This window comes from Salvelinus namaycush, chromosome 13, assembly GCF_016432855.1.
Source record: "Salvelinus namaycush isolate Seneca chromosome 13, SaNama_1.0, whole genome shotgun sequence".
Classification (NCBI taxonomy): Eukaryota; Metazoa; Chordata; class Actinopteri; order Salmoniformes; family Salmonidae; genus Salvelinus; species Salvelinus namaycush.
The window spans coordinates 9,140,822-9,152,952 of NC_052319.1; the positions used below are offsets into that span (position 1 = coordinate 9,140,822).

At 39.5% G+C, this 12,131-nt stretch overlaps 1 protein-coding gene across 1 annotated transcript in view; it reads right to left on the reverse strand.

The window, feature by feature from the left end:
- Window positions 1–11,568, reverse strand: part of LOC120058211 (signal transducer and activator of transcription 1-alpha/beta-like) — a 31,775-nt gene extending 20,207 nt beyond the window's left edge. The window contains exons 1-3 of the mRNA XM_039006701.1: window positions 11,460–11,568; window positions 4,422–4,549; window positions 3,418–3,562 (exon numbers count right to left, since the gene is read on the reverse strand). Coding sequence (XP_038862629.1) covers window positions 3,418–3,562; window positions 4,422–4,549 — 273 coding nt within the window. The 5' untranslated portion in view covers window positions 11,460–11,568. The remainder of the gene's footprint in view (window positions 1–3,417; window positions 3,563–4,421; window positions 4,550–11,459) is intronic.
- Window positions 11,569–12,131: the final 563 nt, after the last annotated feature.

Consider the following 12,131-nt stretch of genomic DNA (forward strand, 5'->3'; position numbering starts at 1 on the left):
TTGAAGGACTAACAGTACAGTTAGATAGCAATAAAAACGGTACCATAGAGGCACAGAATAAGTTAGAGGAAAAACAAAAAGAAATGGAGGAACTTATTCAAGAAAGATCCAGTATAATATATTATAAAAATAAAGCGAACTGGATGAAAAATGGGGAAAAATGCACCAAATTCTTTTTCAATCTTCAATATAGAAATGCTACCAAAAAAAATGTATTAAAACTTGTTACAAATGATGGAGTCACGCATGATTCACCAAATGATATTTTGAAAGAGGAAGTAAAGTACTTTAAGAATATGTTTTTGTTTCAGGCTCCTCCATCTCCACTAACTGAAACTAATTGTATGGATTTTCTTCCTAATAATAATGTAAAATTAACATCTGTACAGAAAGACTCATGTGAAGGCCAAATTAAAAAGGAGGAACTGCTTGATGCAATTGGGACCTTTAAGGATGGGAAAACTCCAGGGCTGGATGGCATACCAGTGGAAGTATACAAAACTTTTTTTGATATACTCAAAGGACCATTATCAGCTTGTTTTAACCACTCCTATATAAATGGTAAATTATCAGACACGCAACAAGAAGGTCTGATATCATTATTACTGAAACAGGACCCAAGTGGTATATATAAAGATCCAGTCCATGTGTAACAGGACCCAAGTGTAAGAGGTCCAATTGGAGACCTCTTACACTTCAGTGTTGTGATGCAAAAATCCTAGCAAAATGCTTGGCGCATAGAATTAAAAAAGTATTGTCAGATATTATTCATCCTAATCAGACAGGTGTTTTACATGGACAATACATTGGAGATAATATAAGACAAGTACTGGAAACAATAGAATACTATCAAATATCGGGGACACCAGGCCTGATTTTCATAGCTTATATTGAAAAGGCTTTTGATAAACTACGACTGGAGTTTATATATAAATGTCTAGAATATTTCAATTTTGGGGAATCTCTTATAAAATGGGTTAAAGTTATGTATAGTAACCCTAGGTGTAAAATAGTAAATAATGGCTACATCTCAGAAAGTTTTAAACTATCTAGAGGAGTAAAACAAGGTTGTCCACTATCGGCATATCTATTTATTATTGCCATCGAAATGTTAGCTGTTAAGATTAGATCAAACAATAATATTAAGGGATTAGAAATCCGTGGCTTAAAAACTAAGGTGTCATTGTACGCTGTTGATTCATGTTTTCTTTTAAAACCACAATTAGAGTCTCTCCACGGCCTCTTAGAGGATCTAGATACTTTTGCTATCCTCTCTGGATTAAAACGAAATTATGATAAATGTACCATATTACGTATTGAATCACTAAAAAAAATGCACATTTTACATTATCGTGTAGTTTACCAATTAAATGGTCTGACGGAGATGTGGACATACTCGGTATACAAATCCCAAAAGAAAGAAATGATCTCACTCCAATACATTTTTATAGAAAGTTAGCAAAAATAGATAAGATCTTGCTACCATGGAAAGGAAAATACCTGTCTATTTGTGGAAAAATCACCCTGATTAACTCTTTAGTCATATCACAGTTTACCTATTTGCTTATGGTTTTGCCTACACCTAGTGACCTGCTTTTTAAATTATATGAACAAAAAATATTCAATTTTATTTGGAACGGCGAGCCAGATAAAATTAAAAGGGCCTATTTATATAACGAATATGAATTCGGAGGGCAGAAATTATTAAATATTAAAGCATTAGACCTCTCACTAAAGACATCAGTCATACAAAAGTTATACTTAAATCCAAACTGGTTCTCTAGTAAATTGGTACGAATGTCTCATCCTATGTTCAAGAAGGGCCTTTTTCCCTTTATTCAGATTACACCTGCTCACTTTCGGTAGTTTGAAAAGGAAATAATCTCCAAAATATCTTTAGTTTTTAAACAAGCCTTAGAAAGTTGGTTGCAATTTCAGTTTATTCCACCTGAAAGGACGGAACAAATAGTACAACAAATATTGTGGTTAAATTCAAATATACTAATTGATAAAAAAAAACATTTATCGAAGAAATGTTTAAAAAAGGTATAATTTTTGTGAATAATATCATAAATAGGACTGGTGGAGTTGTCACACATGCAGCTAACACAGACATATGGAAATGTCTGCTCTACCCAAAATTACAACCAATTAATTACCACAAAAATGGAAGAGGCAAGTAGAAGGGGAAAAAAGTAAGGAACTTGTATGTCGGCCCTGTATTAAAGAACATAAATGGTTCAAGAAAAGTGTGATAAATAAAAACATATACCAATTTAATTTAAGGACCAAAAAACTGACAGCTGTGCCATATAAATTGCAAAATAGTTGGGAAGAGATTTTCGATGTACACATTCCATGGCACATGGTTTATGAATTGATACGCAAAACAACGCCGGATTCAAAACTTCGAATTTTTCAATTTAAATTACTATACAAAATTCTTGCAACTAATAGAATGTTATATATATGGGGGATACAATCTTCCCAGCTCTGCAGATTCTGCTGTGAGGAGGCAGAGTCATTAGATCATTTATTTTGGTATTGTCCATATGTAGCTCGTTTTTGGTCACAGGTCCAGGAAGAGCTGAAGAATTGCAACATTTGCCTAGAACTAACGCTACAGATAGCAATACTGGGTGATTTCAAAAGCCATAGTCAATCAATCAATAATATAATAATTATTTTAGCAAAAATGTTTATTTTTAATCTACAATCTGTAGAAGCTATGAGAATAGGAAGGTTCAATTATTTTGTGAAGCATCACAGCACAGTTGAAAAATATATGGAAAATAGAAATCCGAAATGGATGATGTTGAGAGATAGATGGGAGGGGTTGAATGAAGCTGAAGGGTGGGACTAATAACAAGATAAACAATGTAAAACATACGGGATCTGTAAAATGTATATAGGTTCGGAACTTTTATGAAATAGCACAGTTACAAATAGAAATCAAACTGGATGGACATCAGAAATAGAGGAAGGACTAAGAACAAACAAGAGAGAACTATTGTAAAGTAGACTGTGTCTGTAAAATGTGTATAAGATGTATAAATTGAAGGTAAAAGCAGAAGTGTTTATTAGTTTACTCTAATTGGGGGATCGGTGGTAGGGATTGCGGGGAATAATAATAAAGGTATATTCTTTAAAAAAAAATCATAATAAATGTTAAAATTTAAAAAAAACTTTTGGTCATGTAGTGTAATTTGTGTCATTACATCAGCTTGAAACATTGTTGATACCCTCGATCCTGATTGGCCCTGATCTGACAATAAAACAGCATCTCCAGAGCAGCAGTCTTAGAATCGAAGCACCAGTTTAATGGATTAATACTCAATAGCCAATGCCTGAGTGTTTATACCTTGTAAATTCAGGTCAATCCTTACAAATTAATAGCACATTCCACCCTGGCCTTACCTGCAGTTTGCGTTTAATCTTGCGTACATTGTGTTGCAACAGGAAGTTGTTCTCCAGGGCGAAGCGGCTGTACTGGTCGTCCACCTGGCCCAATAGGTCATGGAAACGGACCGTCGCCAGGGAAACGCTGGTTGCCACCGTGTCCCTGCAGGGCGTCAACCAAAAGGGGCGGGATTTTGAAATCTATTGTTATCATTTAAAATGATAGCAACCAGACCACGGAGACACAGTATCTTAGAAGGTGAAGAGTTTGACAAACTGTACATCAACAACAACGAAAGTGTCAACCTTGATACATCTCTTACTTTTACTTTCAGTTTTCTTATTACAGTAGTTGGCGCAGGCTTTCATCTACCCATGCATTTCCTGCAATTCTATGTCACGTATACTCCCTCTCTGACCTCTAGGTCATCAGGCTGTTGATTATTCCGCACACCTGTTACCATCGTCTTGCGCACCAGCGCCTCATGACACTCACCTGGACTCCATCACCTCCTTGATTATCTTCCCTATAGCTGTCACTCCCCTTGGTTCTTTCCTCAGGTGTTATTGACTCTGTTTCATGTCGGTGTGTTGTTTGTGTTTTTTTTTTGTTTACTTATTAAAACACTCACTCCCTGTACTTGCTTCCCGTATCTCAGCGCACTCGTTAAATTCTACATATATTGCCATAGGCAAGCTAATTTACCAATCTAAAAAATGTTTTGCTGACATGGCTAATTGAATGACTGTCAGTGACAGAAATAACAAGAGAATCTGCTTTTACACAAACAAATTTTGAAATTGCACCTTGTGCATTTTATACTTTTCTAACTCTCAACAGTAAGTTTACATCTTTTTTTGGGGGGGGGGGATTGATCCACGGGCCGCCAGTTGCCCATCCCTTACCTAGATCAACAAACAGCAGCACATTAAATTATGAGAACAGTACACAGCCTTTGAACACATCTACACATACTGACTGTGTAAATGACAGACCTAGTCAGCCACTGCTGCTCACTCACCAGTCATGGCTCTCTATCCAGGCACTGAGGTACTGGCGGATCTCCATAGGGAAAGTATCATCATACAGCTGGTCCACCTGCTCCAGGTACTTGGAGTCTAATTTCTGCAGCTGGAACCACTGGGCCATCTAGGAACCAGGTACAGAGACATGACAATCATTGTTTCCCCCTGTACCATTCCATAGGCACATACAGTCAACTATAAGCTTCTTTAGTTTTTGAAGGGTTGAGGAAGAGAGTCAGCTGCTCTATAGTACTGCTGGGTAACACCAATGTTGCCTTATGTGATAATGGCTGAACTGTTTTCCATGATCTTTTTACGGCGTTCTGTGTAACTCCGTGAAGGGATATAGTTTAAACAAGCTTTAAAAGTAGCTAGACTGGAATTCAATTGAAGTGCATTTCACTTTCCTACAGTGTCACAACTTAATAAGCCGTGGTGTAAGGTACTTAAGTAAAAAATACTTTAAAGTACAACTTAAGAAGTTTTTGGGGGTATCTGTACTTTACCTTACTATTTATATTTTTGACAACTTTTTCTTTTTACTCCAAATAAATAAATAAAAAATAAAAATGTGGGCCGTCTGGTTTGCTTAACATAAGGCAGGTATTCCCACAATGCCGTTGGGCGTACGCCAAATAAACATGTGACTCACATTTAAAAAATAATAATATACACTGCTCAAAAAAATAAAGGGAACACTAAAATAACACATCCTAGATCTGAATGAATGAAATATTCTTATTAAATACTTTTTTCTTTACATAGTTGAATGTGCTGACAACAAAATCACACAAAAATTATCAATGGAAATCAAATTTATCAACCCATGGAGGTCTGGATTTGGAGTTACACTCAAAATTAAAGTGGAAAACCACACTACAGGCTGATCCAACTTTGATGTAATGTCCTTAAAACAAGTCAAAATGAGGCTCAGTAGTGTGTGTGGCCTCCACGTGCCTGTATGACCTCCCTACAATGCCTGGGCATGCTCCTGATGAGGTGGCGGATGGTCTCCTGAGGGATCTCCTCCCAGACCTGGACTAAAGCATCCGCCAACTCCTGGACAGTCTGTGGTGCAACGTGGCGTTGGTGGATGGAGCGAGACATGATGTCCCAGATGTGCTCAATTGGATTCAGTTCTGGGGAACGGGCGGGCCAGTCCATAGCATCAATGCCTTCCTCTTGCAGGAACTGCTGACACACTCCAGCCACATGAGGTCTAGCATTGTCTTGCATTAGGAGGAACCCAGGGCCAACCGCACCAGCATATGGTCTCACAAGGGGTCTGAGGATCTCATCTCGGTACCTAATGGCAGTCAGGCTACCTCTGGCGAGCACATGGAGGGCTGTGCGGCCCCCCAAAGAAATGCCACCCCACACCATGACTGACCCACCGCCAAACCGGTCATGCTGGAGGATGTTGCAGGCAGCAGAACGTTCTCCACGGCGTCTCCAGACTCTGTCACGTCTGTCACATGTGCTCAGTGTGAACTTGCTTTCATCTGTGAAGAGCACAGGGCGCCAGTGGCGAATTTGCCAATCTTGGTGTTCTCTGGCAAATGCCAAATGTCCTGCACGGTGTTGGGCTGTAAGCACAACCCCCACCTGTGGACGTCGGGCCCTCATACCACCCTCATGGAGTCTGTTTCTGACCGTTTGAGCAGACACATGCACATTTGTGGCCTGCTGGAGGTCATTTTGCAGGGCTCTGGCAGTGCTCCTCCTTGCACAAAGGCGGAGGTAGCGGTCCTGCTGCTGGGTTGTTGCCCTCCTAAGGCCTCCTCCACGTCTCCTGATGTACTGGCCTGTCTCCTGGTAGCGCCTCCATGCTCTGGACACTACGCTGACAGACACAGCAAACCTTCTTGCCACAGCTCGCATTGATGTGCCATCCTGGATGAGCTGCACTACCTGAGCCACTTGTGTGGGTTGTAGACTCCGTCTCATGCTACCACTAGAGTGAAAGCACCGCCAGTATTCAAAACTGACCAAAACATCAGCCAGGAAGCATAGGAACTGAGAAGTGGTCTGTGGTCACCACCTGCAGAACCACTCCTTTATTGGGGGTGTCTTGTTAATTGCCTATAATTTCCACCTGTTGTCTATTCCATTTGCACAACAGCATGTGAAATTTATTGTCAATCAGTGTTGCTTCCTAAGTGGACAGTTTGATTTCACAGAAGTGTGATTGACTTGGAGTTACATTGTGTTGTTTAAGTGTTCCCTTTATTTTTTTGAGCAGTCTATATATATATATTTTTTTAATTCTTCACATTTTCAAACAGTACATTTATATTTTCCAACGGGGCTATACATTTGGGTGAGGTTTTTTCTCTCGCCTAAGTAGCCTCGTTTCACTGCCAAAAATAAAATTCAACCATCTAGTGTTCAGCGAAATAACAACACAATGTCAAATACAGGTAGCCTAGTGAAATAATTAACATCCAATCACATTAACCGTTACTCTCTCGCCGGAAACCTTCACTCTTGCGCAGACATTTTGAAACGAAACATGACAATTTGAAAAATAAGCCACAGGAGTTTTTTGAGCGAGAATAAAGATGACATTCGAGTAGTAAGACATATATAAACGCAACAGATACCATTAATAAGAAGGGGCTAGAAGGGGCGTCTTATATGTTGAGCTACCGAGTGGATAGGACAGGCATGCCCCATACTATTGTGGAGGACTTAATTCTTCCTGCTGCCGCGGATATGGCTGGGACAATGCTGGGGGAAAAGGCCCAAAAAACTATACAGACAATGACTTCATCAAACAACACTGTTTCACGACGCATTAGTGACATGGCAGGATATGTTTTGAAACAATTACTGCTTCACATACAAGCCAGTGAACTATATATGTTATAGCTGGATGAGTCAACAGACGTGGCGGGCCTGGCACAGCTCCTGGTATATGTCTGTTACGTTTATGGGGGGGTCAATTAAGGAAGACATCCTCTTCTGCAAACCACTGGAAACCAGGACAACATGAGAGGATATTTTTAAAGTACTGGACAGCTTTGTGACATCAAATGGACGTTGGTGGTCAAGATGTGTTGGTATCTGTACTGATGGCGCAAAAGCCATGACAGGGAGACATGGTGGAGTGGTAACGCGCGTGCAAGCAGTTGCTCCTGACGCCACTTGGCGCAGCATCCACCGAGGGGCTCTTGCTGCCAAGGAAATGCCTGACAGCTTGAAAGACATTTTGGACACTATAGTGAAAATGGTTAACTTTGTTAAAGCAAGGCCCCTGAACTCGAGTGTATTTTCTACATTATTTAATGATATGGGCAGCAACCATGTAACGCTTTTACAACATACAGAAGTGCCCTGGTTATCAAGGGGCAAAGTATTGACACGTTTTTTTGAATTGAGAGACGAGATTTAAGTTTTCTTTACTGACCATAATTTTCACTTGTCTGACCGCTTGCATGATGACGAGTTTCTCACACAACTGGCCGATCTGGGTGATGTTTTTTCTCGCCTGAATGATCTGTATCTAGGATTACAGGGACTCTCCGCAACTATATTCAATGTGCGGGACAAAATTGAGGCTATGATTAAGAAGTTGGATCTCTTTTCTGTCTGCATTAACAAGGACAACACACAGGTCTTTCCAACATTGTATGATTTTTTGTGTGCAAATGAACTCAAGCTTACGGGCAATGTCAAATGTGATATAGTGAAGCACCTGAGTGAACTGTGTGCGCAATTACGAAGGTACTTTCCCAAAACGGACGACACACAACAACTGGATTCGTTATCCCTTTCATGCCCTGCCGCCAGTCCACTCAACAATATCTGAACAAGAGAGACAAAATTGCAACAAGCGGTTCTGTGAAATTGTAATTTAAATCAGAGCCACTGCCAGATTACTGGATAGGGCTGTGCTCAGAGTTTCTTGCCTTGGCAAATTACTCGGTTAAGACACTGACGCCCTTTGCAACCACGTACCTACAGTTGAAGTCGGAGGTTTACATACACCTCAGCCAAATACATTTAAACTCAGTTTTCACAATTCCTGACATTTAATCCTAGTAAAAATTCCCTGTCTTAGGTCAGTTAGGATCGCCACTTTATTTTAAGAATGTGAAATGTCAGAATAATAGTAGAGAGAATGATTTATTTCAGCTTTTATTTATTTCATCACATTCCCAGTGGGGCAGAAGTTTACATACACTCAATTAGTATTTGGTAGCATTGCCTTTAAATTGTTTAACTTGGGTCAAACATTTCCGGTAGGCTTCCACAAGCTTCCCACAATAAGTTGGGTGACTTTTGGCCCATTCCTCCTGACAGAGCTTGTGTAACTGAGTCAGGTTTGTAGGCCTACTTGCTCGCTCACACTTTTTCAGTTCTGCTCACAAATTTTCAATGGGATTGAAGTCAGGGCTTTGTGATGGCCACTCCAATACCTTGACTTTGTTGTCATTAAGCCATTTTGCCACAACTTTGGAAGTATGCATGGAGTCATTGTCCATTTGGAAGACCCATTTGCGACCAAGCTTTAACTTCCTGACTCATGTCTTGAGATGTTGCTTCAATATATCCACATAATTTCCCTCCCTCATGAAACCATCTATTTTGTGAAGTCCACCAGGCCCTCCTGCAGCAAAGCACCCTCACAACATGATGCTGCCACCCCCGTGCTTCACGGTTGGGATGGTGTTCTTCGGTTTGCAAGCCTCCCTCTTTTTAATCCAAACATAATGATGGTCATTATGGTCAAACAGTTCTATTTTTGTTTCATCAGACCAGAGGACATTTCTCCAAAAAGTACCATCTTTGTCCCCATGTGCAGTCGCAAACCGTAGTCTGGCTTTTTAATGGCGGTTTTGGAGCAGTGGCTTCTTCCTTGCTGAGCGGCCTTTCAGGTTATGTCGATATAGGACTCGTTTTACTGTGGATATAGATACTTTTGTACCGGTTTCCTCCAGCATCTTCACAAGGTCCTTTGCTGTTGTTCTGGGATTGATTTGCACTTTTCGCACCAAAGTACGTTCATCTCTAGGAGACAGAACGCGTCTCCTTCCTGAGCGGTATGATGACTGCGTGGTCTCATGGTGTTTATACTTGCGTACTATTGTTTGTACAGATGAACGTGGTACATTCAGGCGTTTGGAAATTGCTCCCAAGGATGAACCAAACTTGTGGAGGTCTACAATTTTTTTCTGAGGTCTTGGCTGATTTCTTTTGATTTTCCCATGATGTCACACAAAGAGGCACTGAGTTTGAAGGTAGGCCTTCAAATACATCCACAGGTACACCTACAATTGACTCAAATTATGTAATTTAGCCTATCCGATGCTTTTAAAGCCATGACAATATTTTCTGGAATTTTCCAAGCTGTTTAAAGGCACAGTCAACTTAGTGTATGTAAACTGCTGACCCACTTGAATTGTGATACAGTAAATTCTAAGTGAAGAAATCTGTCTGTAAACAATTGACGGAAAAATGACTTGTGTCATGCACAAAGTAGATGTCCTAACCGACTTGCCAAAACTATAGTTTGTTAACAAGAAATTTGTGGAGTGGTTGAAAAACGAGTTTTAATGACTCCAACCAAAGTGTATGTAGACTTCCGACTTCAACTGTATGTGAGAGTGGATTCTCGGCCTCACTAGCATGAAAACTAAATACAGGCACAGACTGTGTGGAAAATGATTTAAGACTGACTCTCCAATACAACCCAACATTGTAGAGTTATGTGCATCCTTTCAAGCACACACTTCTCATTAACCTGTGGTAAGTTATTCACAATTTTCGATGAACAAATAAGGTTTTATATGCAAGATGGTTATATAAAGAGCAAAATTATTAATTATTATTATATTATTATTTGTGCCCTGGTCCCATAAGAGCTCTTTGTCACTTCCTACGAGCTGGGTCGTGACAAAAACTCACACTCATTCTTATGTTTAATAAATGTACCGTGTAGTGTGTGCGTGGTAGGCTTACAATGATGGCAAAAAAACAAATTTGAGAGTGCGCTGACCCTGGTGCTAGAGGGGGTACGCAGCTGGAGGTTGGATGTTTGAAGGGGTACGGGACTATAAAAAGTTTGGTAAGAACTGATATAAGGAATGTGAAATGATTTATACTATTACTTTTGATACTTAAGTATATCTAAAAACCAAATTCTTTTAGACTTTTACTCAAGTAGTATTTTACTGTGTGACTTTTACTTGAGTCATTTTCTATTAAGGTATCTTTACTTTTACTCAAGTATGACAATTGGATACTTTTTCCATCACTGGTTACAAGTGATGTCCAGGGACAATACTGCTGCCTTTCCTGCACTGATGAACAGTTGTTTTCTTTCATCAATAGATTAGATTACGCATTGAACCATTGAGTATCCTGTGTCTCTTATCAAGATATATTTCTAATTCGAGTTTCCTGTTCCAAATGAAGAATATACAACCATTATCACATGCTGATTGATTGAAGCAAATTATATTCAGTCAACAGCTATGGTTGTGGTGATGTGATTTTTCTAAACCTGCATCTTTGAAGCGTTGCAAGATCAACTGAAGTGTCTTTCTACGATTATGATAACGGTTCAAGCAAATACGTTCTGAAAACAGCATTGTAAGACAAAAATAAAATAAAAACATGATACAAATATGGTCATCTACTGTACCACACTTGTAGTTATTGCACATGCATTGACTCAGTATGCAATTATTAGGTGGCCTAATCACTTTTGTCAAATTAATCCGCACAAGTGACGCTATGCAAAAATATATGTGCCAGTAGCTGCCAGTGAAACCTAATACAATTTTCAAATTAAAATTATTCAAAAAAATCATTAGAAGAAAATGGCAGAAATTATATTTTTCCTTACAAAACCAAATTCTATGAACAGACAATCTATTTTGTGACAATCATTTGAAATATGTACAATATTTTACCGTTTCAATAATATATGACACAAAATTCGCTGCATGCACAATTGCTTTTTTGGGCGTATTTTCCCTGCTATGTATTGATTACAGTAACTACCAGGTACAGTAAGCTGTACCTACCTTGATTAACGTTGAAAACGGCACAAAAAGGTGAAGTCAAGATATATGGGAAAAGGTTCCTCGACTAACATCCCCAGCCCTGTGCTTCAGAAAGCATGTGAACATTTAGGTAGGCTTTTTAATTCTGTATAGCCTATCGCAGCCAAGCTTTTGCATAGGTTCAGTAGAGAACCAATCAAAGTCCAGTGCGCGTTTTGGCGCTGTTCTTTCTATCGGGCAACCTCCCTCATCAGCATGAAATCAGAAACTAAAACGCAACTCATTCACACCGTAAATAGAAACCTAACATATTCTTGAGAAAAAGCATTGAAAGTAATGTCACATCTTTTTGGGGTAGTTCATCCTGTACTGCAATGGAATGTTCAACATTTTAAAAAGCTAATTCATAACTCAAAAAGCTGTCTTGCTGACTATACTGCATGTATTACAACTGCTTGGCAAAGTTCAACAGTCGTGGTCGTATCTTCATTTATCTTTGCAAGTGCTCTGCAGGTTCTGTCGGCGGGAGTGGCAGAACATGATGGAACGGCAGTGTAGAAACCACGTGGTTTCCGAGAAAGCGAAAGTAGATGGTGCAGTTCCACTGATAGGAAACAGCCTGAACTTAACCTGCTCAAATTCCAAGTCAGTATTTTTTTTCAGGAACGTACAGTGCATTCGGAAAGTATTCAG